This window comes from Euleptes europaea, chromosome 19 (assembly GCF_029931775.1).
Source record: "Euleptes europaea isolate rEulEur1 chromosome 19, rEulEur1.hap1, whole genome shotgun sequence".
NCBI lineage: Eukaryota > Metazoa > Chordata > Lepidosauria > Squamata > Sphaerodactylidae > Euleptes > Euleptes europaea.
The window spans coordinates 28,133,251-28,160,140 of NC_079330.1; the positions used below are offsets into that span (position 1 = coordinate 28,133,251).

At 47.2% G+C, this 26,890-nt stretch overlaps 1 protein-coding gene across 1 annotated transcript in view; it reads right to left on the minus strand.

Moving 5' to 3' along the window:
* Nucleotides 1-332: 332 nt before the first annotated feature.
* Nucleotides 333-26,890, minus strand: part of RPH3AL (rabphilin 3A like (without C2 domains)) — a 59,847-nt gene continuing 33,289 nt past the window's right edge. The window contains exons 6-9 of the mRNA XM_056865138.1: nucleotides 24,203-24,377; nucleotides 10,381-10,491; nucleotides 7,318-7,500; nucleotides 333-426 (exon numbers count right to left, since the gene is read on the minus strand). Of these exons, the coding sequence (XP_056721116.1) occupies nucleotides 392-426; nucleotides 7,318-7,500; nucleotides 10,381-10,491; nucleotides 24,203-24,377 (504 nt within the window). The 3' untranslated portion in view covers nucleotides 333-391. The remainder of the gene's footprint in view (nucleotides 427-7,317; nucleotides 7,501-10,380; nucleotides 10,492-24,202; nucleotides 24,378-26,890) is intronic.

Here is a 26,890-nt window from a genome sequence, read left to right on the forward strand (position 1 = left end):
CCTCTGTGCTCTTGCCACCGGGCGGCACTGTGACCAGCCAACAGAAATTTCCTTAGAAGTCTCTGGATTCATCAGCACCTTCGACTTACACTGGAAAGCAGAAGACCCCCCCCCCCAAGATTCAAAGCTTGATGGAGATGGGGCCGATCCTACTGGTTCCTCAGGGTCTCCAAGTCCAACCATTCCACTTTCTCCTGCAGCAGTAGGAGGAATGAAAAGGAGGCATGGACCCAAACAGATGGGCATCCACAGCGACGGCCTCATCTCCACACTGCCAAGGCCAAGTCACCAGTGCTGGAATGCCACCACGGCCTGCAGCCGCCATCCACCCAAAGTTCCATGTGGCGAGTTGAGAAGACAGCGTCTTGGATCTCAACACATCTGGTTGCCGTCAGCACCAGGGACTGGTTGGGAGACGCCTTTTCCCTTTTAAAAGGAAGCAGATAAAGCAAAACCAAATTAATTCAGCCTGGAAAGAAAATAATTCAGGGAAACCAAGATTATCTATTTATTTATACCCCGTTTTTCTCCCCAGTGGGGAACCAAAGCAACTTTTTTTTTTTGTGCCATCAGGTGACAGATGACTTCTGGTGACTCCAGGTAGGTTTTTCATCGTGCTCGCTGCGTTGGTTCATCTCAGTTTTTCGGAATACCACCACCACCTAGTTTGCCCAATTATTATTTGATAACTCCTCGCCTTTCTAGAGCCTTCTGTTTAGCTAGACTGAATGTTAACCCCTCTATGGTTATGCAGGACAGAATTTTGAATATACTATATCCAGACAGGACCTGTCCTTGCTCTTCTGGCTCTATTGATTCATTAGCTCATGCCCTCTTGGAATGCCGCTTTTATGAGGAGCTTCGATCATGTTATATCTCTCCCCTTTTAACATATAAATCTAATGCCTCTGTGTCTGACATAATGCCTTTTTTATTAAGTGACAGGGATCCAAAGGCTACATTGTCAGTGGCAAGATTTATTTCAGCCCTTATATCCCTCAAATATTAGATTTACGCTGATCAAGATCAATGGATCAAGGAGCTTCTAAGGGATAAAGGTAGGGTTTCCAAGGCAAGAGACATTCAGAGTTGGTTTGCCATTGCCTGCCTCCACGTCATGACCCTGGTATTCCTTGGAGGTCTCCCATCCAAATACTAACCAGGGCCAACCCTGCTTAGCTTCCAAGATCTGACGAGATCAGACTAGCCTGGGGCTTCATTATATCCCCACAACAAAACTTTGAGGTAGGTTAGGCTGAGAGAGAGTAATTGGCCCAAGGTAACCAGGCAGGCTTCCATGGGAGATTCAAACTTCGCTGTACCAGAATCTAGTCCAATACGGTAACCTACTACTAATGTTAAACCAATCAGCCATTCTTGTATCATGTCATCAGGAATATTCTGGTCCTCTCACCTCATGTTATCATGCTATGGTTCCCGATATGTTTGGTTGTTTTTTTAAATGTTAACCACCACTTATATGGCAAGAATTAACATTTAACATTTGAACATTAACAAAATTAACATTTTTAAAGGCACAAATTTAACTGAAGTGATTATGAGGAGGGGGGGAAGTCAAAATAGGGATTTCCAAACTGAACCAGCAGGCTTGCAAAATTCGGGCTCATCCCTCTTAGTCACAGATGCGTCTGCTCCTGGGGATCATAGGCTACCCAGGGCCATTAATCTGGTCCTCAGCAGGCAACCAGCCCACTTGCCAAGACAACCGCCACCCACTCTGGGAAGCATCCCCCTTCCCCTCATCGTGTTTGGTCCATGGGAATGCTAGGCCTTGTAGATTGTCATTGAAGATACCCTCTTGTACTCGTTGCAAATGTCTTACTGGAGCCTACTGAAAACAGGTTTCCCCATTCTTTCCCATTCTGGCAGGAGAAAATGGGTTCAAACTATTTTGTTTTGTTTCAATCTGTGATCTGTGTGTGAGGAACAACCAACGCATTGGCAGGGTTATGTGTCTTATGGGGGAGTACTGTGCAGCAATGGAATTTGGAGAACAGCTTCAGGAAACCAAAGAGCCACTGGTTTATGTCTTAGGAAAACTGATTTCTTATCCTCACAGTCTTAAATTCAAACAAAAAAATCAAATTTCTGGCACTCTGCAATGGATGTGCAGGATTGGAAGTCAGCAGGCGGCTGAAGAAGACTTCTGGTGCTCACAGGTGAAGGAATTGTAAAAATAACACCTGAGATACCAGGGACTGAACCTCGGACCTTCTGCATGCCTGTCAGAGCTTCTGCCACGAAATCATGGCCCTCCTTCAAAGCCCAACATAAATTCACACCAAATCAATAGGCCGTAGCTGGAATGTAAAATAGAGACTGAGTTTCCCACTTGGCCTAAGCTAAAGGAAGAAGACTCCATTTCTTGGTGAAGAGCAAGTACTTGAGATTTGCAAGACATCTGCAATAGCCATCAATCTACATAAATACATAAGAAGGTAGGAAGCAGGCAGATTCACAGGCAGGTACTGTTGCCCTCAATCCAACCAGTCTACAAAGACAGCCAGACATCTCTGAGCACTCCTCTCGAGGCCAAGCCGGACCTAATGCTTGGGATATGTGGCTGGATTTCCATTAATGCCAAGCAAAGACACACACACATACACACAAACAGCAATGGGATGGCCCCAACATGGACTGGAGATTCAGCACTGAGGAGGAGGAGGAAGAGGATAGGAAGAGGAAGAAGAGGAAGAAGCAGAGGAAGAAGAGGAGGAGGAGGAGGAGGAAAAGGGGGAAGAAGAGGAAAGAGAGGAAGAAGAGGAAGAAGAAGAAAAGGAAGAAGTGGAGGAGTTGGTTTTTATATGCCAACTATATCTACCACTTAAGGCAGAATCAAATCGGCTTACAATCACCTTCCCTCCCCCTCCTCACAACAGACACCCTGGGAGGTAGGTGGGGTTGAGAGACCTCAAAGAGAATTGTGGCTAGCCCAAGGTCACCCAGCTGGCTCTGTGTGTAAGAGTGGGGAAACCAACCCGGTTCACCAGATTAGTGTCCGCCGCTCACGTGGCGGAGCAGGGAATCAAACCCAGTTCTCCAGATCAGTTTCCACCACTCTTAACCACTACACCACGCTGGCTGAGAAAGATGGAAGGTTGGACCTCCCCCCACACCAACCATTTCCCCAATCAGAAATGGCTCAGCGGGGCTGTTTTTAGTCCCAGGAGAGGAAGACAACAGGCATGGCACGGGCACCATAGTTTTCTCCTCCTGGGGCTTAATGCAGGGAATGCTGGGGGGAGGGGGTGCAAGCCTCCTCCCCCAGTGCCATAGCCCCAATCCCCAGTGGGCCTCCAGCAACTGCTTTGTGCAACTAACACATGTTTGGGATTCCATCACACCAGGCCGCGTGTGGCATGAACCTTCAGTCCCCCCCCCCCACAATCCAGCTGCCCCTTATTCCACTTTCCACATTCAAAGACCAACACAAACCGTTCTTTTCAACCTCCACCTACAGAGAGACGGAGCTTCAGGCCCCTGCCACAATGGACTGCTGGATAAAAGCTAGCCTGCTGGGGCATTAGCAGGCATTAACAAAACGCCAACAGATCACCAATTAGCAGCCTCTGGTAAGGAAAGGCGCAACAGAATAGCAGGGCCCCTTATGACTTTTTTTTTTTTTTTGGTAAAGCTGCTCAGACTTTATTCAATAAGACAGGGTATTAAAATGCAAATTAAGTAAAATTTTAAAAAGAACCCTATTTCCATCCCAGGTTTCTATCACGCGCGCTCATTTCTTAAGGAGGTGTTTCAGTGCAGAGGCAATCGAGCTCCGCTTCCCCGCAGATCCTTTTCATGCCACTCCAGTTCTACATTCCCAGGGCTGGTGTTCGACCCTGTGCAGCAATCATTAAAAGCTTGCTAAGAGCTATAATGATGCGGAGAGTTATGGATTGTTAGCCCGGCTGCTGTTAGAAAACAAGGTCCATTAACGCTTTACAGAAGTAAGTAGTTGGGGGAGAGGAGGGGAAAGGAGAAAGCGGGAGAGATGAGGGAGGCTGAAATGGGAGGGAGGGGGAGACCGCTATTTGCAGAGGTTTGCGAAGGAGGGAAAACAAAAGCCTGCAGTCCGTGCAGGGCTTTTGCTGCAGTTACACAGGGTCGCACAAATGCTGCAAGATGGGGTATCTGCCGCAGAACTTAGCAGACTAAAAGAAATTGTGCAAATCTGAATCTCCTACCCAAAACATAAAATGTACTTACCTTGGCCTTTAATGCATGGCTGTTTCACTCGCCGTCACCCCCCAACAACTTTGGGTCTTTGTTTTCATTATGCATGCCGTTTCCGACCATCAGAAGTCACCTCTCTCTCCCACCCACCCCTGCGTTTTTCCACGTTTTGCCCTGGTTTTCAGAGACCTGTTTTATCTCAAATTTAAAAACGCGGGCTAAATGCAGGGGGAGAGCGAGGCGACCTCTGACAGTCAGAAATGGCATGCATAATCAACACAAAGACCCAAAGTCATTGCAGGGGTGACTGCGAGGGAAACAGCCATGCATAAAAGACCCTTGACACAACACAAGGGTTAAAACTGGGGCCAAATCTTGGTTGTGCATTTATGTGTCGCCGGATGTGATGTCACCCCATGGGTCAGGAATGATCTGGTGCTTGCACAGGGGACTACCTTTACTTTACACCCTATACAGAAGGCCTTGCCATAGTTTAGGAGTCTAGCTGGGTATCAGGTTCAGTTCTTGGCCTGTCCTATATACCAGACTTCAGGTGGCAGGGACCTGCTACCAACTTGCTTGAAGGAAGCCACTGGCCTGGCTCATCATAAGACAGTTCCCTGCATCACAGCTCAGGTTTTCAAGCTGATGCACCCCTACAAAGTGGGGTTAATTCTCTCAGGGTCTCCCAGCTAGGTATAGTGGTTAAGAGCGGTGGTTTGGAGTGGTGGACTCTGATCTGGAGAACCAGATTTGATTCCCCACTCCTCTACATGAGCAGCGGAGGCTAATTGGTGAACTGGATTTGTTTCCCCACTCCTACACATTAAGCCTGCTGGGTGACCTTGGGCTAGTCACAGCTCTCTTAGAGCTTTCTGAGCCCCACCTAACAGGGGGTCTATTGGGGGGGAGGTGATTGTAAGCTGGTTTGATTCTTCCTTAAGTGGTAGAGAAAGTCGGCATATAAAAACCAACTCCTCCTCCTCCTTCTTCTTTGGCTGTAGACAGGATTGCTGTGCTATTATATGGGAAGTGCCTTGAACACTGAAAGCTCCAGACCACAACAGCTAAACTTCACGGCCCTAATGGGATGTTACCAAATGTTTTTGTGGGACTGCTTGTCTCAGTGCATTGATGATTTTAAGAGTTTCATCAGTCATCCATCAAGGCTTTTCATTTCTTTTGGCAACAGGAATAGTCTTTGCACATACTTCCTTGAGGATATCTGTGGTTTCAACACATAGTTATTCTAGATCATATTCACTTGAATTTAGTAATGCAAGTCTGTTCTTTACCTGGTCTTTAAATTTTTCAGGAGTGTTGCTTAGACTGTATTTCGGCACCATGAATTTGGTGTCTTTCTTCAGCTTTATTCTAATTTTCGAGATTAACAATTCATGGTCTGAGCCAAAATCGGCTCCTGGTCTTGTTTTAGCAGACAGAATAGAGATTTTCTATCTTCTGCTTCTGCTTCTGTAATCTATTTGATTTCTCTATTGGCTGTCCAGCGATGTCCACATATATAATTGTCTCTTCGGTTGCCTGAAACATGTGTTCGCAATGAACAACTTGTTGTCTTTGCAGAATTTTCTGAGTCGCTGTCCTGCTTCAATCCATACTCCTAGCCCAAATTTTCTGACAAAATTTGATTCTACTTTGTTTCTGTCTAATCCCCTTTTAAATCTGTCTGTGCCTGTGGCCATCCTCTGGCAGCGAATTCCAAATTTCAGTCACTCGTTGTGTGAAGAAGTATTTCCTTTTGTCTGTCCTGAAAGGGCATGCCAAAAAGTTCAGTGCCAGGGGGACTGCATTTTTATTGATTTATGGTATACCTTTCTGATACACCAAAGGGATACCTAAGGTAGGTAGTAACATAGGTTAAAACAATTCTGCAATAAAATCAACACTCCCTGCCAGACACAATTCTTAACTCACACACAAAATAAGGAGAAGAAGGCAAGATGGCCTCATCCAGCCTTTCCCCAGGGGATAGTCATCTCTTCCGGCTGACTAAGAAGTTGGCTCCCTCGCAGTGAGCGAGGACAGCTTCATCCAAAAGCCCAAAGCTGTATTTCACCCGCCTCCCCTCACTGGCGGTGGCAATGGCAATGCCACAGCAAGGAAGATGTCTTGGTCCCAGTGTGGAGTAGTGGTTAAGAGTGGTGGACTCTGATCTGGAGAACCGGGTTTGATTCCCCGCTCCTCCACTTAAGCGGCAGACTCTAATCTGGAGAATCAGGCTTGATTCCCCACTCCTCCACATGAATCCTGCTGGGTGACCATGGGCCAATCACAGTTACCTCAAGAGTTCTGTCAGCCCCACCTACCTCACAAGGTGTCTGTTGTGGGGAGAGGAAGGGAAGGAGATTGTAAAACTGTAGGTGTAAAAACAGCCCCAAGCTTTTTAAAAAAATGTTCCACACCTCCCTCGATAAAAAAGACCCTCGAAAAGCCACCGCGCACTTAATCTTCACCTCATAGAACAAAGTCACACTTTTTAATTTTAGTTACAACTTCCCTGTTCTTGCCAAGCTAATTTGCACCTTAAGAACTGGCAGGAGGTTAGGTTTGCCTTATGACACAAACATAAAGCATATATATTAAGAAGCAAAAGCAGAAGAAGCAGAAGCAGAAGAAGCAGAAGAAGAGTTGGTTTTTATATGCCAACTTTCTCTACCACTTAAGAAAAAATCAAACCAGCTTACAACTACTTTCCCTTCCTCTCCCCATAACAGTCACCCTGTGAGGTAGGTGGGGCTGAGAGAGCTCTAAGAGAGCTGTGACTAGCCCAAGGTCACCCAGCTGGCTTCATGTGTAGGAGTGGGGAAACCAACCTGGTTCACCAGATCAGCGTCCGCCACTCATGTGGAGGAGTGGGGAATCAAACCCCATTCTCCAGATTAGAGTGCGCCATTGCTAACCACTACACCACGCTGGCTCTCAAAAAGAAACCCAGAGTTTTGCCGAAGTGACCCACCGACAGCTTGGAGCCCACCAGCTGCTTCACCTTTGTTCCTAGCAAGGAAGGACATTTCTTCTGAGCTGCACCACCTGCCTACAAATGCCGCACCTTCACAAGGAGTGATCACACCCCCGCCACAGCTTCCCAGCCACCCAACTCACCAGCGGTGCTGCGGCTGGCGTCACTATCCTCATCCTCAACCAGCAGGTCACTCGGGCAGCTTTCGGTGGCGCTCAGGACCCCGCTGCGTTCGCTTCCCAAGCTGCTCTGGCTTTCCGACAAGATGTTCCCCAAAGGCCGGCCGGTGATCCTAGCGGGGGTTCGAGCAGCTTCACCTCTGACAGCTGGAGGAAAAACAGGGTTCGCTCTCAGCCGAGGCATGAAAATTCGGATTTGTTGTCTCTAAGGTCATTTATGCAGGGGAAATTTGCATTTGGTTTGCTGCAGTTTTCTGCTCCAAATTCTCAAACATCATATGCATGAGAGTCCCCCCACCCCAATTCCAGGAGTAACTTGTGATTAATTAGGCATCCCCAGTGAATTATGGAGCTTATGAGTCCCTCCCCCTGAAAATGCAGCTTTGTTGCACTTTACTTGAAGGAGGCGGGTCAGCTCTTAAAAGGGGCTGCGTGTGCTTTTGCTGGCATTCCTCTCCACCTTTCTTCAACAACCCCCAGGAGCTGCCTTCCAAACTTTGCAGCCTCTCTTCGGTGACTTCCTGCATATTTCAAGATGGTTTAACTCACTCTTTTGTGCTTTGCTTTGAGGCAAGAGGTTGGATGGGAAGGACAAAAAAGTGGGAGGGAGAAGCCAAAATGAGCGTGGGGAGAGAAACCCGAAGTTAAGAGATATGCATGGAAATGGGGAGAATATGCATCGCTCTTGCCTTGAAGCAGTATTTAAATTTGTCCTAAAAAAGGATCCTAGAACTGTGGGGGAAGAAGGAGGCCAGAGCGAAGTCATCTCTGAAGGTCCATAAAATCATGAATAATGCAAAGGAAGCCTCAAAGCAGTTCAGCAGCGACTACAAAGTAAATACCACTGCATAAATGGCCTAAGAGATGGCCAATAGAGCAACAACAGACACAGTAAGGAAGGAGGAGGCGGGATTCCACACCTTGTTTGATTTGATTCAAGAGTCCCCATTTTGATTTTGCTTCTCCCTCACAAGACATGACCCCGAGTCACAGTTCTCACAGAACTCTCTCAGCCCCACCTACCTCACAAGGTGTCTGTTGTGGGGAGGGGAAGGGAAGGCGATTGTAAGTTGCTTTGAGACTCCTTAAAGGTAGAGAAAAGCAGGTATAAAAACCAACTACTCTTCTTCTATTGTTGTGATGGTTTCATAAGAACATAAGAAAAGCCCTGCTGGATCAGACCCATCAAGTCCAGCAGTCTGTTCACACAGTGGCCAACCAGGTGCCTCCAGGAAACCCACAAACAAGACGACTGCAGCAGCATCCTGCCTGTGTTCCACAGCACCTAACATAATAGGCATGTTCCTCTGATACTAGAGAGACCAGGTATGCATCATGGCTAGTATCCATTTTGACTAGTAGCCATGAATACCCCTTTTCTCCATGAACATGTCCACTCCCCTCTTAAAGCCTTCCTTGCCTCCTGCCGAATTTCTCCCTCCAAAATGTATGCATTCTTCTTTAGTGACATACAAATGACATTTCCACAAAAATGGTGGTTCATTGGCTGCCCATAGGTTACCGGATTCAATTCAAGGTGCCGGCTATCACATACAACACCTGTCATGGCCTTGTTCCATCATATCCGCAGGACCACCTCTCCCTCTAGGCTCCGCCATGACAGCTTTGCTCACTGGAGAAGGGCCTCCTGCAGGTGGCACCCTCTAAATGGGCAAGATCAGCAACTGCCTGTACTCCTGCCTTCTCGGTTGTGGCCCCGACCTTATGGAACGGCCTGCCTGAGGAGGTCAGGAAGGCTCCCACTCTCCTGGCTTTCTGCAAACTAGGCTCAACTGAATTATTCAGGAGAGCTTGTCAATAACACCTACTGGTCTAAAATCGACATAAAACTGCCTATAGCGTTGAGGCAACCACTCAGCAACTCATCAAAGAGGAATCAAGGAATACCAAAACATGCAGGAGATTAAGAAGAAGAAGAGGAGGAGGAGGAAAAGGAAGAAGAAGAGGAGGAGGAGAAGGAAGAGGAAGAAGAAGAGTTGGTTTTTATATGCCGATTTCTCTACTTAAGGAAGAATCAAACTGGCTTACAATCACCTTCCCTCCCCACAACAGACACCCTGTGAGGTAGGTGGGGCTCAGAGAGCTGTGGCTAGCCCAAGGTCACCCAGCAGGCTTCATGTGGAGGAGTGGGGAAACAAATCCAGTTCACCAGATTAGCGTCCGTCACTCATGTGGAGGAGTGGGGAATCAAACCTGGTTCTCCAAACCACCACTCTTAACCACTATACCACGCTGGCTCTCTTCTACAATCCACACTTATATTACCAACTGGTAGATAGTAATGAGAAAGCATGGGAAAGGAGGCATGGAAAAGCAGAAGGATTGGGTAACCTTGGCACTTCCCTGAAAAAAGGGGGACCGGTGTGGCGGGGTTTTGCAAAGCTTTTGCAGTTTTTTCTGAGTCAGCTAGAGGAAAGTCCTCCAATATATTTGTACACTAACCATGCTTTCTTTCATCTGCAGAGAACTGCAGAGGATTCCCCCTCTCCCCCAGTAATGTTTTCATGCCTTCCACCCCCTCTCCACCCAATAAAGATTTTGCCATCAAAAGAAGATCAGAAACATCTGTTCAGAATTGCGCTTGGGGAACTAGCAAGGTGTAGTGTTTCGAGTGTTAGGCTGGGATCTGGGAGACCTGAGTTCAAATCCCCACTCTGCCACAAAGCTCACTGAACGCCCTCGGCCAGTCACTTTCTTTCTCTCTCTCTCTCTCTTCCCCTAACCTACCTCAGAGGGCTGATGTGAGAGAAGAACCACATATGCTACCCAAATGTACTAGATAAACAAAGTTGGGCTAGGGCTGTGGAGACTCATGTTCGAATCCTCCCATGCCCATCTAGCTTTCTTGGTGACTTCAAGGCAGTCACTCTCTCCATGCCTGTCCTCACAGGATAAAGTGGAGGAGGGGACAAACGCGCATGACAGATATCTGTAGAAGCAGTCATTGTGCGGACATACCCTGCTTTGCTCCTGCCCCCGCCCCCAGGCCTAGCTCTTTTCTCTCACCTGATTCTTCTTGCTTTTTTATATTCATGGCTTTCGACCTGGCAGGCAGGGACCGGTCATCCACGCTCGAGGAGCTGAATTCAGAGTCGCTCTCACTGTCGCTGGAGACCACTGTGGAAACAGACAAGGAGGAGGCAACGCGTTGAAGGGCCGTATCTCAGCAGTAGAGCATCTGCTTGGCATGCAGAAGGTCCCAGGTTCAATCCCTGGCATCTCCAGTTAAAGGAACCAGGCTGGTAGGTGATGGGAAAGACCCTCTTCCTGAGACCCTGGAGAGCTGCTGCTAGTCTGAGTAGACAATGCTGATTTCGATGGATCAAGGGTCTGATTCAGTATAAGGCAGCTTCATTTGTTGAGGGGGTTCATGTGTTGAGTGTGGCTGCCAAACTGCACTGCGTGCAACTCCCAACTTTTACAAAATTAAATATGGATTCTAATATCGGCCTCCTTTTAGAGCTTGCCAGGCTTCTGCACAACATCTAAAGATGCAAGAGTCCAAATAGGCTTCTTCGTTTATCTTACATAAGTTTTCATTTTTTAAAGATCATAAGGATCTGAGCTGAAATTTCCTGGCATACCAGTAGAACAAGGAGGCCGAGCCCTGAGGCAGCAGAAGGGAATTAGCTCCTCCGAACTGTAGGTAGTGGATTTAGTTCTGAATGACCTTTTGCAGTAAAAGAAGAGTTGGTTTTTATATGCCAACTTTCTCTACCACTTAAGGAAGAAGCAAAGTGGCTTACAATCACCTTTCCTTCCCCTCCCCACAACAGACACCCTGTGAGGTAGGTGGGGCTGACAGAGCTCTAAGAGAGCTGTGACTAGCCCAAGATCACCCAGCTGGCTTCATGTGTAGGTGTGGGGAAACCAACCTGGTTCACCAGATTAGCCTCCGCCACTCATGTGGAGGAGTAGGGAATCAAACCCGGTTCTCCAGATTAGAGTCTGCTGCTCCAAACCACCACTCTTAAACCTCTACACCATGCTGGACCGTCTTCTCCCATATGTTCCTTCCCAGGAATTAAGATCATAGGGAGATGCCCTCCTGACTGTCCCACCAATTAAAGACGTTTATTTGGAGGGTGCATGAGAAAGGGCCTTTTCAGTGGCAGCCCCACAATTATGGAGCAACCTCTCCAGGGTGGTGCTCCTGGCCCCCTCCCTGTTGATCTTCAGAAGGCAGTTGAAGACAGTTTTATTCAGGACTGTATTTGACAGATTAATTTTTTATTGACAGTCCTAAATGGAAGTTTTTAAATTGTTGACTTTTAATCAGGTTTTTTGTTGTGGTTTTTATTCTGTGCTTCTTTTAAACAATGTTTTATTTATATTGTAAGATGCCACGAGAGCCAGTGTGGTGTAGTAGTTAAGAACAGTGGACTTTAATCTGGAGAACCGGGTTTGATTCCCCACTCCTCCACATGAAACCTGCTGGGTGACCTTGGGCTAGCCACGGTTCTCTCTGAACTCTCTCAGCCCCACCTACCTCACAAGGTGCCTGTTGTGGGGAGGGAAGGTGAATGTAAGCCGCTTTGAGACTCCTTAAAGGTAGAGAAAAGTGGGGTATAAAAACCAACTCTTCTTCTTCTTGAGTTCCTCAAGGAAGAAAGGCAACTAATAAACAAACAAATTCCCTGCAGACAGAAAGCTAGCACAACAAGTTCTATTTCCCCCATCTTTGCTTGATGAGCTGGTTTTTTATTTGCAGGGAATTTTTGAAGTAAGTAAATAGGATTCTCCACCTGCATGGTAAAGCAGCCCTTCCGGCTTCTAGGGAACCCCTGCTTTGCACACAGGTAGAGGAGCTTTTTAGAACTCCTCCCCTTTCTGGGCTCCTTTGTCCAGTCTTTTAAAGATTTCCATCTTTCATAACACTGTTGGTACAATCTGATGTGCCAGTACACCGAAACCTGATTATTATTACACTGGTTGCTACTTTATAACTTGCCTAGGCCATAATTCCCCCCCGCCAAAAAAAAATGTCATAAAATGGTAATTATATTTCCAGTCAAATGAAACTACTTGTCAATATAGAACGGATAAAAGAAAGCCACTCTGCAAATGGTGCATAATTAATTTTCAGACTTCACTGCCAGCAGGCGTGATGACAGATGGCCACCTGCAACAGGGGATTCGGCAGAGGTGCACTGAAGAAAGGTCTCCTGGAAGGCTTTTAGTCATGGCAGCTTAATAGAGCCTCCATGTACTCGGTGGAACAGAGGTACCTTTGGCCCAATCCAGCCAGGGTCTTCTTAGGATGTTAAGACCTTACCAAATCCACCCAAATGTTATTTTTGAATGACAATGCTGACTCCATTGCTATACACAAAAGCCACAGCCCACGTGCCCAGAAAGCTTCTGTCTCACATTTCAAAGGTCAAGCCATATAGCTGAGGCAAGAATGGAACTCGGGACTCCCTGAACTCTGTGCACAGGACTAAACTCTGAGTGCACACACTTTACCATGAACCCTATTTGTACTGTGTGCTTAAATGGTACTGTATTTCTGTAATGCTACCCTGTTAAGTGCCCTGACCTGGATGGCCCAGGCTAGCCTGATCTTGTCAGATCTCAGAAGCTAAGCAGGGTCAGCCCTGGTTAGTATTTGGATGGGAGACCACCAAGGAATACCAGGGTTGCTGTGCAGAGGAAGGCACTGGCAAACCACCTCTGTTCGTCTCTTGCCATAAAAACCCCAAAAGGGGTCGCCATAAGTCGGCTGCGTCTTGACACACACACACACACACACACCCTGCAGTAAAACGGGACAATTCCTTAAAGCGTTGGGGTGGCGTGCAGTATTAGCGATGAGGAACAAGGTGAGCATTGACGCATAACTGACCTAGACTTTAAAAAACCCTCGGCACCGAGGCATGCAGAATGAGCAATAAGTCTCATGGGGGGTGGGCAGGAGCTGAAACCAGTTTTGCCTGGTCTAAAAGGAATGGAAAATTGAAGCAAATCTCATGGCTTTTTGTAGGGAATTGACTTTTTTAAGTACTCAGGATCCTAGATGGATGTCTCTGTTCGAGAAAGGCTGCATCTGGAAGCTCGCTGCTGGCTCAGCTTTCCAAAACACACACTGCAAGGCTGATGTGAACTGTCATCTTTTTGTCCAGAGGGAAGGCAGAAAACACCCAGGCCTCGCCCTTCATGCTGGGATCCAGTTCCAGATGAATAATAGAATCATAGAGTTGGAAGGGACCACCAGGGCCATCAAGTCCAACCCCCTGCACAATGCAGGAAATTCACAACTACCTCCCCCCTCCACACCCCTAGTGACCAGAAGATGGCCAAGATGCCCTCCCTCTCATCATCTGCCTAAGGTCACAGAATCAGCATTGCTGACAGACGGCCATCTAACCTCTTCTTAAAAGCCTCCAGGGAATAAGAGCTTACCACCTCCCGAGGAAGCCTGTTGCACTGAGGAACCGCTCTAACTGTTAGAAAGTTCTTCCTAATGTCTAGACGGAAAATCTTTTGATTTAATTTCAACCCGTTGGTTCTGGTCCGACCTTCTTTTGTTTTTTTGTTTTTTTTAAATATATTTTTATTATTTTTTCAATAATAACCAACATTATATTTAGACATACATCCTCTATATCAATAGAAATAACCATTAAAAATTCATAAAATTATTAGATGTATGTCTTCAAAATACAATAAAAAATAATTGACTTCCCCACCGTCTTCCTCCCTCTCTAAAATATCTAAAATCTCCTTTGCATCCATGCATTCTAATTCATTTATAAGTCACCCTATTTCATATTGTAGTTTCCCCTTATCCAATATATTCAATATTATTTATACCAAGGAGAGAAAAAGAGAAGAATAAAAGAAAGAATAAAAGAAAAATAAGAGAAATCTCACTTCCCTCCATACATTCATCTCAAAATGCATGTGTTAATCTAAAAAGAAAAGCGAAAAAAGAGGATTAAAAGAAAAGATATACAATCTTGTACAAAGATAATGATTATAGTATTTTCCCTCTACCCCCCACCTTTCCCATGTTGAAAATCAAATTTATGTTCTTCCTGCTTTCTCAGCCTTTCTTCTTATTCTTTTTCTTCTGTCGGGAGTTTCTATCGCCCATCACTTTTTTGCTCGAAGTAGTCTCCTTTCTGGAACAGTCAATACCCTGTGTTTCATGAGCTATAGAATCTTCCTCCTGTTTTCCAAGAACATGAGTTGATAGCTCACTGTTTCTTGTCAAAAAAATTTCCACGTCTGCCAATGAGTTAATCGCATGTTTAGTTTGTTTATAGGTAAAGGTAAGACCTTGTGGTAGCAACCAGGTATATTTTATTCCTTTGTTTCTGAGTAATTCAGTAAAATCTTTGTATACAGCTCTCTTTTCCATCAGGTGACGTGGAATATCTTTGAGAATTATCAGTGGTATATTATCAAATCTCAGTTGATTCTCCAGTTGAAATTTTATGATAATATTTTTCATCCTGATGTCAAAGAAAGAGATCAAAATTTCTCTGGCTTTTGCTTGCACCCGTGTTGATAAAGGAATTCTATATATCTTATTTATTGCTGCATTCAATTCTTGTGCATTTAGATGGAATATTTCAGCCAATGATTTAATGATGTCATCTCTGGTAACCCCCAGTCGTTCCGGATAATTGCGTATGCGTAGATTATATTCTCTTTGCTGTAAATCCAAAATAGCAAGTTGATCTTTTATTTGCTGTTCTTGAAATTGTATAGCATCAATTAGTTGTGCCTGGGAATTCATGTCTTTCTTAAGCCTGTTGACATCATCCGTGTTGTTGTTAATTGAAAGTTGCATCTTATTCATACTGTCTTTCATTTGTGAAACTTGGGTTTTTATTTCCTTAATCTCATTTATAACATCAGCAAACTGTTGAGTAATGATTAAAGTCATTTGTGCAACTGATTGCTCTTGTTGCTTGGAGACCTGTTCAAACTTTTTCTTAACTAGTCCATTTATCAATTCATTTTGCTCAGCCAGCATTTCCTGTATCTTCTGATAGTTTATTTCCATAGTTGTCTGTGGCTTTCTCCTTTTCCCCGACCAGAGATAAATGTAAGCAGGCAGTCCAATTCAGTAAAGTTGTAGAAAGAATCTGTTAGCTTTAGTACTGTTTCTAGGCAGAACTGGAAGATGCAAGGATGTAAGCCTTCCGTGACACTCTGATACAGGGAATAGGATGTATTTTGATGTTGCACAGAGCGAGGCACACCGGCATGGCCCTCCTCTTTGATTTCCAAGTCCTAGAGAAGTCTCTTCCTGGAGGACTCTTCCAGACGGGGAAAACGAAAGCTAAGAATATTCCTCCTCCCCTTCGCACTACAGCTGTCGATTGGAAGCTATCGATGCCACTCAAATCTTCCAGGTTGTTTTTGTTTGCCTGCTATGGTCCGACCTTCTTTTGGTGCCCAAAACTGAACACAGTACTCTAGCTGAGGTCTAACCAGAGCAGAGTAAAGCGATACCATCACTTCGCGTGATCTGGACACTATACTTCTGTTGATGCAGCCCAAGACTGCATTTGGCTTTTTAGAATCCCTCTGTATGCATCAGCTTTCAACGGCTATCGATGGCAGTCATCAAGGGCAGGCAGGGCAACCTCCATATTGCTCGAAGTAGAATTTAGTCTGCAGGGCTGGTTCCAGATTTTTGGGGGACCCTCCTCTCCTCTGCCTACCATTGACCCCCCATGCCTCTTCTCACCCACTGACTCATAAGCCTCTACATCCTTCCCACACCCCTTCATCCATAAGAACATAAGAAAGGCCATGCTGGATCAGACAAAGGCCCATCAAGTCCAGCTGTCTGTTCACACAGTGGCCAACCAGGTGCCTCTAGGAAGCCCCCAAACAAGACAACTGCAGCAGCATTGTCCTGCCTGTGTTCCACAGCACCTCATATAACAGGCATGCTCCTCGGATATTGTAGAGAACAGGTATGTATCATGACTAGTATCCATTTTGACTAGTAATCATGAATACCCCTCTCCTCCATGAACATGTCCACTCTCCTCTTCAAGCTTTCAAAGTTGGCAGCCATCACCACATCCTGGGGCAGGGAGTTCCACAATTTAACTCTCTGTTGTGTGAAGAAATGCTTCCTTTAATCTGTTTTGAATCTCTCACCCTCCAGCTTCAGCAGATGACCCCGCATTCTGGTATTATGAGAGAGGGAGAAAAGCTTCTCTTTGTCTACTCTCTCCCCACCTGCACTCTCAGGTAGATGCCTGCACTACCCACATGTCCATTCCCTGACAACGTTGGGCAGTGTGTGCAGCTGGGAACATGGGTGGCAGAGTGCACAAGCAGGCATGGGGTCAGTGGAAGTGGGCCCCATCAGCAGCTCTGGGCCCTGGCAGCTGCCCCACCCCAGGGTATGTTGACACCAGCCCTGTTAGTCAGGCCCAGGTGGAGGCACAAGCAGCCAAAAAATGCTGCTAGGAAGCTGTGAGGGTGTGGAACGGACGTTTCTTTTGGATACTGGCTACCTGCGTGCTTGCTTTTGTGGCCCTCTAATGCCATGTCAGCCTTGTGCAGTAAAATTATTATTACAAAGCTAGTGCAAATTTCCAGCACTCCTGCCTTCAATGGAAAACTAGCTCAAAAAGTCTGATTTGAAGCTCTCACCAGTCACAAGAACAGTCGTGCCAATAATATTGGCTGCCCACATCCATCCAAATGTTCTAATTCTATGGTAATTTATGCATGGGTACCTTCATTCACGTTCACCTCAGTCTGTCTTTGTTGTTCCTTGGAGTTATGCATGAGTTTTCCCTCCATTAGAGATGACCTTACTGCCAGCACAAACAAATCCTGGACCTTCCTGTTCGTTAACCTGATTCTTCCCTCTCCCCTGAGCTCAGCTCAGATGAAATCTCTGAGCATAAGGCAAAGTGCGGAACACGCAAGCTTAGTTTCGCTCACAGCCAATTATAAAGCAGCAAGTCCAGAGGCGGGGATTCAAATACTTCCTGCTTCCTCTGAGCTCCTTCTGAGCAGAAGATAGGCTCTTTAAAACCGAGGCTTGGATTTCTCACCCCCTTTCTTTTCAGATTGCTCCGTTTTTTGTTTTATGTCCTCAAAATGCTTTTTTATGCGGCAATTGGGTTGGGGGGGGAGGTTACTTTACGAAGCATTGTTTCAATTACGAAGCATCATTTCAAGGGGCAGGGATTCAAATACTTCCTGATTTGAGCTTGGAGACTGCTGGTGCAAAGACTCCAAACAGAAAAGTGTGGGTCCAGCGAGCAACGAACCTCAGGTAAAACTCCCATGCATAAACGATCTATGAAATTACTTCTGGACATTGTCTGAAAAATGACACAATTTCTTCGGGGCGAGGGAGAGTGTTAGAATTTATGCTACAAAATTTCAGTTGCAAGATCCTGCAGTAGGAAATAAACTTGAACCCAAGGCCAAATGTTTCCCTTCTGGGGACATCAGGTTGCATATTTCGAATGGGGAAGGCGCATCACACCCCTTGATCGGCCATCTGTAAGCTCTGACTTCTTTTTTTTTTTTTAAGGAAACAATCCAAAACCAAGAAGAGACTGCGCTAAAGACGGGCCTCATTAAACATTACCCCCTCCTCCCAGTGTTTCTGCAAAGGGGAGAGAGAAGGGAAAGTGAGACAAACATGCCTCAGTTTTGCTGACACAAATCTAAGGGCGCTATTTGAATTGGTGAATTGTTCCCTCTTCACTATGAAAATCTGTAAGCACTTCTGCTATTTAAGTACCACATGAAAGAAGAAAAATTTAATTCAGCTGCCAGCAGTTTGATGGGGGGAAACTGGGAGGGGGGAAAGAGAGAAGAATTCTCCCTTTTAGTCACAGAGACCAACCCAACTGTCCCCACGTGACTCCCCCAGGGGTGGGTTTGAGCCCAGAATCAGCCCCAGAACATTTTCCAAAAGACCTGGTATAAAATGGGGGATACCTCGTAACCTGAGGCACAAACTATGAATCCCGCTGAGGACAAAACACTTCCTCTGAACGCCTCCTGCGCTTACTTGCAAAGGAACATAAAGATCTGCCCGGCTTTCCACCTTGACTGACGCAAAAGTAATTTTTCTCATCCTCAGTTCGCCCACGGCTTTGTCCAAATGGCTGTCACGTCTAATTCTTATAAACAAGATGCGCAGAAGGGAACCGAAAGGGACCTCCACACACATACTGAAGACAACTGCCGGGAAGAGAACTATGCCCTCTTACTGCTTCCTAGATTTCTGATCAGGAGGCCTCGTCAGCACTGTCAGAAACTTCAGGATTTGAACCCAGAATTTCAAGGCTCAGGTTTGAATGGCACATACCGCTACAGGCTCAGAAGTGAGTGACATCGGATTCTGCACAGGGCACAGGAAACCTTTGAATTGGCTAGGCTTGGCATCAAATACCCGGAGCACGGACTTTTGTCCTCGCCTGGTCCAATGGAGCAGCACCTTCTTCCAGCGGCACTTCATGTGATGGTTCGTGCCCCGCCCCAACTGCAACAACTGACCTCAGGGACACTGTGTTGTGCTGCAGGCAGAGAGTGACAGCCAGAGGCTCAAACTATAGCCTGGGAAGCAGTCTAAGGTCATACACGATTCAGGTAGAGTCCACGATACCAATACAGACAAGAGCAGTTCAAGCCGTGCGTCAGGGTCAGTCTAAGAAGTCAGGATACCAGGAATCCAAAGTACAGCAGGGAGACAAGGCCAAGACACAGGGAGGTTGGTGATGAGTTGCTTGCACAACAGCCAAACTTGATGACTTAAATAGGCCTGGGGAGAACCAGCTGTTGCTTGTTATCCCATCTCAGTATTCCCTGCCTGGTGAAGCTCATTGATCTTATCACTGTCAGCAGAGAGTGGCCATCGCTGGGCCTGAAGTTTAGCACTCCTTCTTCATTCATGTAGCTGTGCCCTGAGTCTCCTGCCCCCCTGCTCCAGCGGCTTTGGGGGCTCTCTGGTGGCACTGCCTGTGGCTGGACCTCTGACACAGGTGAGTCTCCTGTGCTGGGTGGCTGTAGACACAGGGAGGACCTGTCTGCCTGAGGCTCCTCTGCCTGCAGCTGCTCAGCTTGCTGCTGCTCCTCTCTTTCATAGCCTTCAGCTTCAAGGGCTTGGTCGGCTGTTGAAGCCCCAGCAGGCTGACCCATAACACGCTGGGTCTGGATTTGGGCACAGCTGTCCATGGCTCCAGCCTCAATATCCTCTTAGCAGGGCACTATGGACTCATAACATGAGAACTGCACCACTGCCAGGGGATCGAAGAAATCTGCCAAAAGGCACAGAGCGTGCAGGTTTAATTAAACCCCGCTGACATGCATCGAATCCAGAGGTCACACCACAATTTCTCTCAGCTGAGTTTGAGGTTCTGTTGACAGAATCCATGGCATTTAACACCATCTCCAAATACAGGAAAGATTTTGGATTTCCCTACTGCTGTGAGGCCGAAATTCCCTGCTTTGGTTTTATCCCTCCTCCCTCACACAAATTGAATCCTTGATTCTGTACTTTTGTGCTATGCTGTTACCTTGTAAGGATTCCCTCCCCCTTCAGCGTTCCTTGTCCATCAATAAATCAGCGTCACGCACGTGTATATATAAATGTACCAGGCATAAACAACATAGACACTGCATATAAATAATTCACAGTGGGTAGCCGTGTTAGTCTGTCTGCAGTAGTAGAAAAGGGCAAGAGTCCAGTATCTGAAGAAGTGAGCTATGGCTCACGAAAGCTCATACCCTACCAGAAAATATTTTTGTTAGTCTTTAAGGTGCTACTGGACTCTTGCCCTTTTCTACTACTGCATATAAAACCTGCATAAAACGCATACAGAGTGCAAATGGGTCTGCAAAGGCAGGAGTGTAAAAAGCAGAAAACTGAAAGTCAACAGAAGTATAAACAAATATTTTAAAAGAAGCAAAATTAGGAGCCTGTGCTGCCCCAGTATGGCCAGGCCCCACAGCCCATTACGGACGCAGCCAAATGCTGCTGGCAGCATCAGCCCAGTGACAAATTGACAGAAGGCTGCGGCCTAGAACTTGAGTTGGGTTTCCTTGGCAACAGCAGGAAGAGCAAAGGCACATTCATGCCTCGGTAGCAATGGAACCGAGTGTATACCTCACACGTTTTAAAAAGTTGGTATGCAGAAGCCACCACTTTGGTACCATTCGAAAAGGAAAGTATGGTGTAGTGGTCACAGTGTGCTCCTTCCCCCCCCACACACACATAAACCACAGCATGGCTCCACCCCCTCCAAGCAGGCGACTGGCTACTCCAGACCAGGCTCAGCTTCCAGGTCAGGCTTAGCAACCTGACCGTAGCCCCCTTTGAACTGCTCAGGGGAAAACTGTCGGCAAGAGACTGTTAACAGCCTAAGTCCCCCAAGAAAAAATCAGGTTGAAGAAGAAGAGTAGGTTTTTATATGCCGACTTTCTCTACCACTTAAGGAAGAATCAAATCGGCTTACAATCACCTTCCCTTCTCCTCCCCACAACAGACACCCTGTGGGATAGGTGGGGCTGAGAGAGCTCTAACAGAGCTGTGACTTGCCCAAGGTCACCCAGCTGGCTTCATGTGGAGGAGTGGGGAAATAAATCCAGTTCACTAGATTAGCCTCCGCCGCTCATGTGGGGTGGGGAGGGATATCTCAGAGGGCCAAGGGATAGGCTGGCATGTGACTGGCAAGATGGTGGGCAACGTGAGCAAAGAGGAAAGGTGAGGGAAAGGCGGGCTTGCCAACTGCCTGGTAGGGGCAGACAAAAGCCCGCCAATCCACCTGGCTGCCCGCGGAGCCTCAACTGGTCAGTGGGCGAAAGAGGGCCAGTGGAGGTGAGCCCCGCGATCGGCGCATGCGCCACCCGTACGACGGACCAATGTTACGTCCGGGTTTACCCAGAAGCGACACGGATACTCTAGCAATCCCCCCTCTGTGATTTCTGAGAGTTTTGGAGGTGATTGCTAGAGCGTCCACATGGCTTCTGGGTAAACCCGAAAGTGATGTTGACGAGTCGCGTCGATCACAGTTGCCAGCTATGCCCTCGCAAAGCCCCTGCCGGTAGCAAGGAATGACCTGGCAACCCTAGGGAAAGGTGATCACGTGGGGCAAAATTTCCAGGTCTTACAGAGCAATCCTAAGGGGGGTGTTGTTGGGGCAGGCCCAGGGATGGCACAGCCATGCCACCTCCTGAGTGGCTGGCTGCCTTGGCACCGCACGCTGAAAATGTATTTTGCCCAAAACCTCATGAAACTGCTCTAATCAGTTTCGGGGGGCGACACCTCCCTTTTTGCAGGAGCAAGTTCATGCCAGCAAAAGGGGTTGTTCCCAGGGTGAAAGGGCTCAGGGAGCTGAGTAAAATCAGCCCTGCCCCTGGGAATACCCCCTTTGGCACAGCCCTTGTGCCAGGGAAACGCTGCTGCAGCGGCTGTAGCAGCGCCCATACATGGCACTGCCACGCAGCTCCCCAGCACCGACATATATGGCCCCGCGCTGGCTTTAGTGCCAATTTAGCTGGCACAAGTGGTACCAACGCCGGCACAGGGGTCATGCTGGCTCCACAGCCTTTTCGGGGGCCCTTCAGGATTGCTGTGCCCACGGCTTACTTGTTTTATATTGACAATTTATGGTTTCAATTGTAAGCTGCCTTGATCAGGAAGCATAAAATTCCCCTAAATAAATAAAATGGATTTGGCTCAACCCAAGAGCACTAATGACTGAGATGCCCAGTCTCCAGCTGGAACTGCACACAGTGTCCAAGAAACACTAAACCTCACAGCTGCCGGCCTGTCCCTTCCTTCCTTAATGACACAATTACCTATGGGCTAGAAGCGCTTTGAAGAAACAGGCTTTAAATGACTGGCAGATATAAAGCCAAAGACCCCGCCTCACTTCCTGGGATGCTGCCAGGAGGCCCAGCCCAAAGCACCCACATCAGCAAGCAACCTCATAGAATCATACAGTTGGAAGGGACCACCAGGGTCATCAAGGAAGCCTGTTCCACCGAGGAATCGCTCTAACTGTTAGAAATTTCTTCCTACTGTCCAGACAGAAACTCTTTTGATTTAATTTCAACCCGTTGGTTCTGGTCCAACCTTCTTGGGCAACAGAAAACAGCTCGGCACCATCCTCAATATGACAGCCCCTCAAGTACTTGAACATGGTTATCATATCCCTCTCAGTCTTCTCCTCTTCAGGCTAAACATACCCAGCTCCTACAACCTTTCCTCATAGGACTTGGTCTCCAGACCCCTCACCATCTTTGTTGCCCTCCTCTGGACACGTTCCAGCTTGTCTACATCTTTTTTAAATTGTGGTGCCCAAAACTGAACACAGTACTCTAGTTGAGGTCTAACCAGAGCAGAGTAAAGCGATACCATCACTTCGCGTGATCTGGACACTATACTTCTGTTGATGCAGCCCAAGACTGCATTTGCCTTTTTAGCTACCGCATCACACTGCTGACTCATGTTCAGTGTTGGGTCTACTAAGACCCCAAGATCCTTTTCATACACACTACTGCTCAGACAAGTCTCCCCCATCCTATAATTATGCATTTGATTTTTCCTACCTAAATGCAGAACTTTACATTTGTCTTTGTTGAAGTGCATTTTATTAGTTCTAGCCCACTTCTCCAGCCTGTCAAGATCATCCTGCATCTTGGCTCTGTCTTCTACCGTATTTGCTACCCCTCCCAATTTAGTATCATCTGCAAATTTAATAAGCATCCCCTCTATTCCTTCATCCAAATCATTTATAAAGATGTTGAACAACACAGGGCCCAGCACAGATCCCTGAGGAACTCCACTAGTCACTTCTCTCCAAGTGGATGAGGAACCATTAACTAGCACTCTTTGGGTACGATCCGTCAACCAGTTGCAGATCCACCTAACAATAATAGGATCTAAACCACATTTTCCCAATTTGTCAACTAGAATACTATGTGGAACCTTATCAAAAGCCTTACTGAAATCTTGATAAACTATGTCTACAGCATTCCCCTGATCCAGCAAGGTAGTAACTTTCTAAAAAAAAAACCTTTCTCCCTTCCCACATCCCAACTGCAGAGATTTGATAAACGGAAGACCAAAAAGGACAGCTAATCTCTGCACTCAGAAAGAAATCAAACGGAGCTCATTCCCCGTCTATTGATCTGGCAGCAGAGGGAAGGAAGGGGTCACTGTGGTAAATTAAGATGCTCAGTAGTTGTTGGTGGCAGAGGCAAAGGGGAAATGTAAGGTAGAGTTTGGGGGATCTGTGCTAAAAAGGGACAGAATGTCTGTGATCAGTTGAACGATTTGAAGGACTAAATCTCCTTAACACTAACAGATGTGGTGAGGGGCCACATGCATAAATAGCTTTAAAAAAGATTAGCCCACTGTTAGGCCTCCATGGACAGAGGCAGGATACCTCTGAGTATCAGGTTTAGAGAGAAACAAAAGGGAAGCTTGCAAGGTTCCACAGAGCTGTGCAAGCAGACTGGAGGGCTAGATACACTTCTGGTTTGATCCAGCAAGACAATTTGTGTGTGGGGGGGTTAGGGTTACTAGGAAGACCTGGCTCAAGTCTCACTGCTCCAACCATCAAGCAGGAAACTCTATGTTCAGAGGCAGTCTATCTATGAACGACAGATGCGCCCTACCTGCAAGCTTTGCAGGCGCAGTTGGGTTAGTCTCTGCATGAAACAGCATGCCACATAGCCTCTCAGTCTGATTGTGCTGGGCTGCTCTTATCTTTTCTCACAGAACAAGCTCTACGGGTTGATGCAAAAGTGACAAAAGGCACTAATTCCCCCCTCCCCAAGCAGCCCATTATCTGGCAACAGCAAGACAGGCAAGACTGACCTCTTCCCCTGGCCCAGGTGTAAGAGCGAGTCGCAGCGGCGCCTTTCACCTCCAGAGTCGGCGAATCCACACGGTGAGGCCTCAGGGGCGTCTCTTTGGTTCTGCTGATGCTTTTCAAAGGCAAGATGTACTTGGGGAGGCCTTTGTAGAACCAGGCGCCGGATCGCTTCCAAACCTAAGGATAAAGCAATGGGCAAGGGACAAAAATAACTACTACACCCAATTGGAAACTGAGTTGCTCATGCAAGGCAGCAGCAGAAGAAGAAGCAACAGAAGCAGCAGCAGCTGAAGAAGTAGAAGCAGCAGCACAAGAAGCAGAAACAGAAGAGGCAGAAACAGAAGCAGAAGAAGCAGAAGCAGAAGAGTTGCTTTTTATATGCCGACTTTCTCTACCACTTAAGGAAGTATCAAACCTGCTTACAATCACCTTCCCTTCCCCTCCCCACAACAGACTCCCTGTGAGGTAGGTGAGGCTGAGAGAGCTCTAAGAGACCTGTGACTAGCCCAAGGTCACCCATCTGGCTTCATGTGTAGGTGTGGGGAAACCAAAGCAGTTCACCAGATTAGCATCCGCCATTCATGTGGGGGAGTGGGGAATCAAACCCCCGGTTCTCCAGATTAGAGTCCACCGCTCCAAATCACCGGTCTTAACCACTACACCACACTGGCCCTCAGTACAATTGGGCCACCCGAAACAAGGGAGGGCTCTCGACACACTTGGGAGATTCCCTCAATATTCATAAAAATATGACTTTGCAGATTAATCAAAATAAACCCTCCTTCAATAGCCTGATGAGAAGAACTGAGCAGGCTCCTGGAGGTATGGCACACTAAGGGCGGCTGAGAGTGACTTGAAAGCAAGGGGCAAAAAACGGCAAAATTGGCCCGTTCCATTTCCTGGGAGGTTACAGAATCCCTGTGGGAGGATTCTGTAGTAGGGGGATTTCTAAACTGTATTTCCTTCCCAATCCACTGCGCTGTACCTCCCTCTGGTGCTAGCTGCTTTTTGGCACATTGAGAGATGAACGTCTTGCATGAGAGGAAACTCCTAGAGCCAGAGACTCCTCTGTGCAGCAGAGGACAGCTGCCACAACAGAAAATGGTGCGGCATGAGCAGAAACAAGGCTTAGGTGCCAAGCTTGAATGTCAAATGGTCAGTCTAATTCAAATAATCCCTATTTTGATTTTTGCCTTTTATGCAAGGGACGTTTCCCCGTGGTCACCTCCGCCAACTGCTTTGGGGCTTCCTTTTGATTATGTGTGCCTTTCCCACCCATCAGAGGTCGCCTAGTTCTCCCTGCGCATTTTGCCCGGGTTTTCCAGATTCTGGCTAAAACAGCATCTGGAAAATACGGGCAAAACACATGGGGAGAGCGAGGTGACCTCTGACAGGCGGGAAAGGCATGCATAATCAAAAGGGAACCACAAAACTGTGGGTGGGGGTGATGACAGGGAAACGTCCCTGCATAAAAGGCCTTAATTTCATCTTTGCAAGAAAGCTGTCGTAACAAGGTTCTTTTCAGTAAGGTGTTCAATATTATACTCATATTGCATAATAGAGACTTGTGACAGCCATTTGCAATAAAACCGGTTATGGTCTGGGGTAAAATCTGAACTGGGGCTTCCTGGATCCCATCCTTAGGGTGGATCTGCACTAACAGATTTTTTCAGGCACTTTGAAAGGCACTTGAGCCCCATTTCCAAGGACACCCCAGGAAGTAGGCAAGGGACTTGCAGGATAGAATTTGCTTTCAAAAGCACACATGGGAGTGTCACAGCATGGACGTGCCTTCTGGCACCTTCCTCAGAGGGAGCCAGAATGACATGTAAAGGAGACCCCAACTCTGCACTGTTGACTCTATAAAGTGGGAGCAAGCAAAAGGTAGTTAGTGGTCTGCAGGAAGGCGTTTTATGCAGGGACGCCGTCACCCCCGTTGATTGCTTCAGGGCTTCCTTTTGATTATGCATGCCTTTCCTGACTATCAGAGGCCGCCTCGCTCTCCCTGCGTGTTTTGTCCGCATTTTCCAGATGCTGTTTTAGCCAGAATCTAGAAAATGTGGTCAACACACATGGGGAGTGCGAGGCTAACTCTGACGCTTGGGAAAGACATGCATAATCAAAAGAAAGCCCCAAAGCAGTCAGTGGGGGTGACCACGGGAAAATGCCCCTGCATAAAAGGCCATAGATGCTGGGCTGGATCGCAGGACAGTGCTGAAAGCTCCTAACTCCTGAGCCACAGGGTGGTCTTGTTGCTAAGCTCCCTGTGAGCTCTCTGGGCAGGCCCAGGTTCCCCACCCCCAGGACATTTCCACTCTGACAAGGTCTGGACACCATTGATACAGTTGGCCACATCGCAGCTGCACCTCTCTAACAAATAAGGATGTTGACATTAATCCCCGCTTAAGAATGGCAGATCGCTTATTTGTCCTCAGTGTTCCTCATCTGTAAAATGGCTGCACGGCCAGGTCTGCGCACATGCGGGGCTCGAGGTTGGGACCCCTGCTATGTAAGGAACTCAGATGGGAATTCATAGTTGTAGAGATATCCCAGCAAAAGGCTGATGCCGGGGGTGGGGGGCAGCAGATAATGGCTCTGCCCTTTGCAGGGGAGCCCCAGCTTGTAACACTGGTTCTGCTGGTGGACCCCACTGAACAAAGAAAAAGAAAGTAGATCATTCAAGCTTGCAG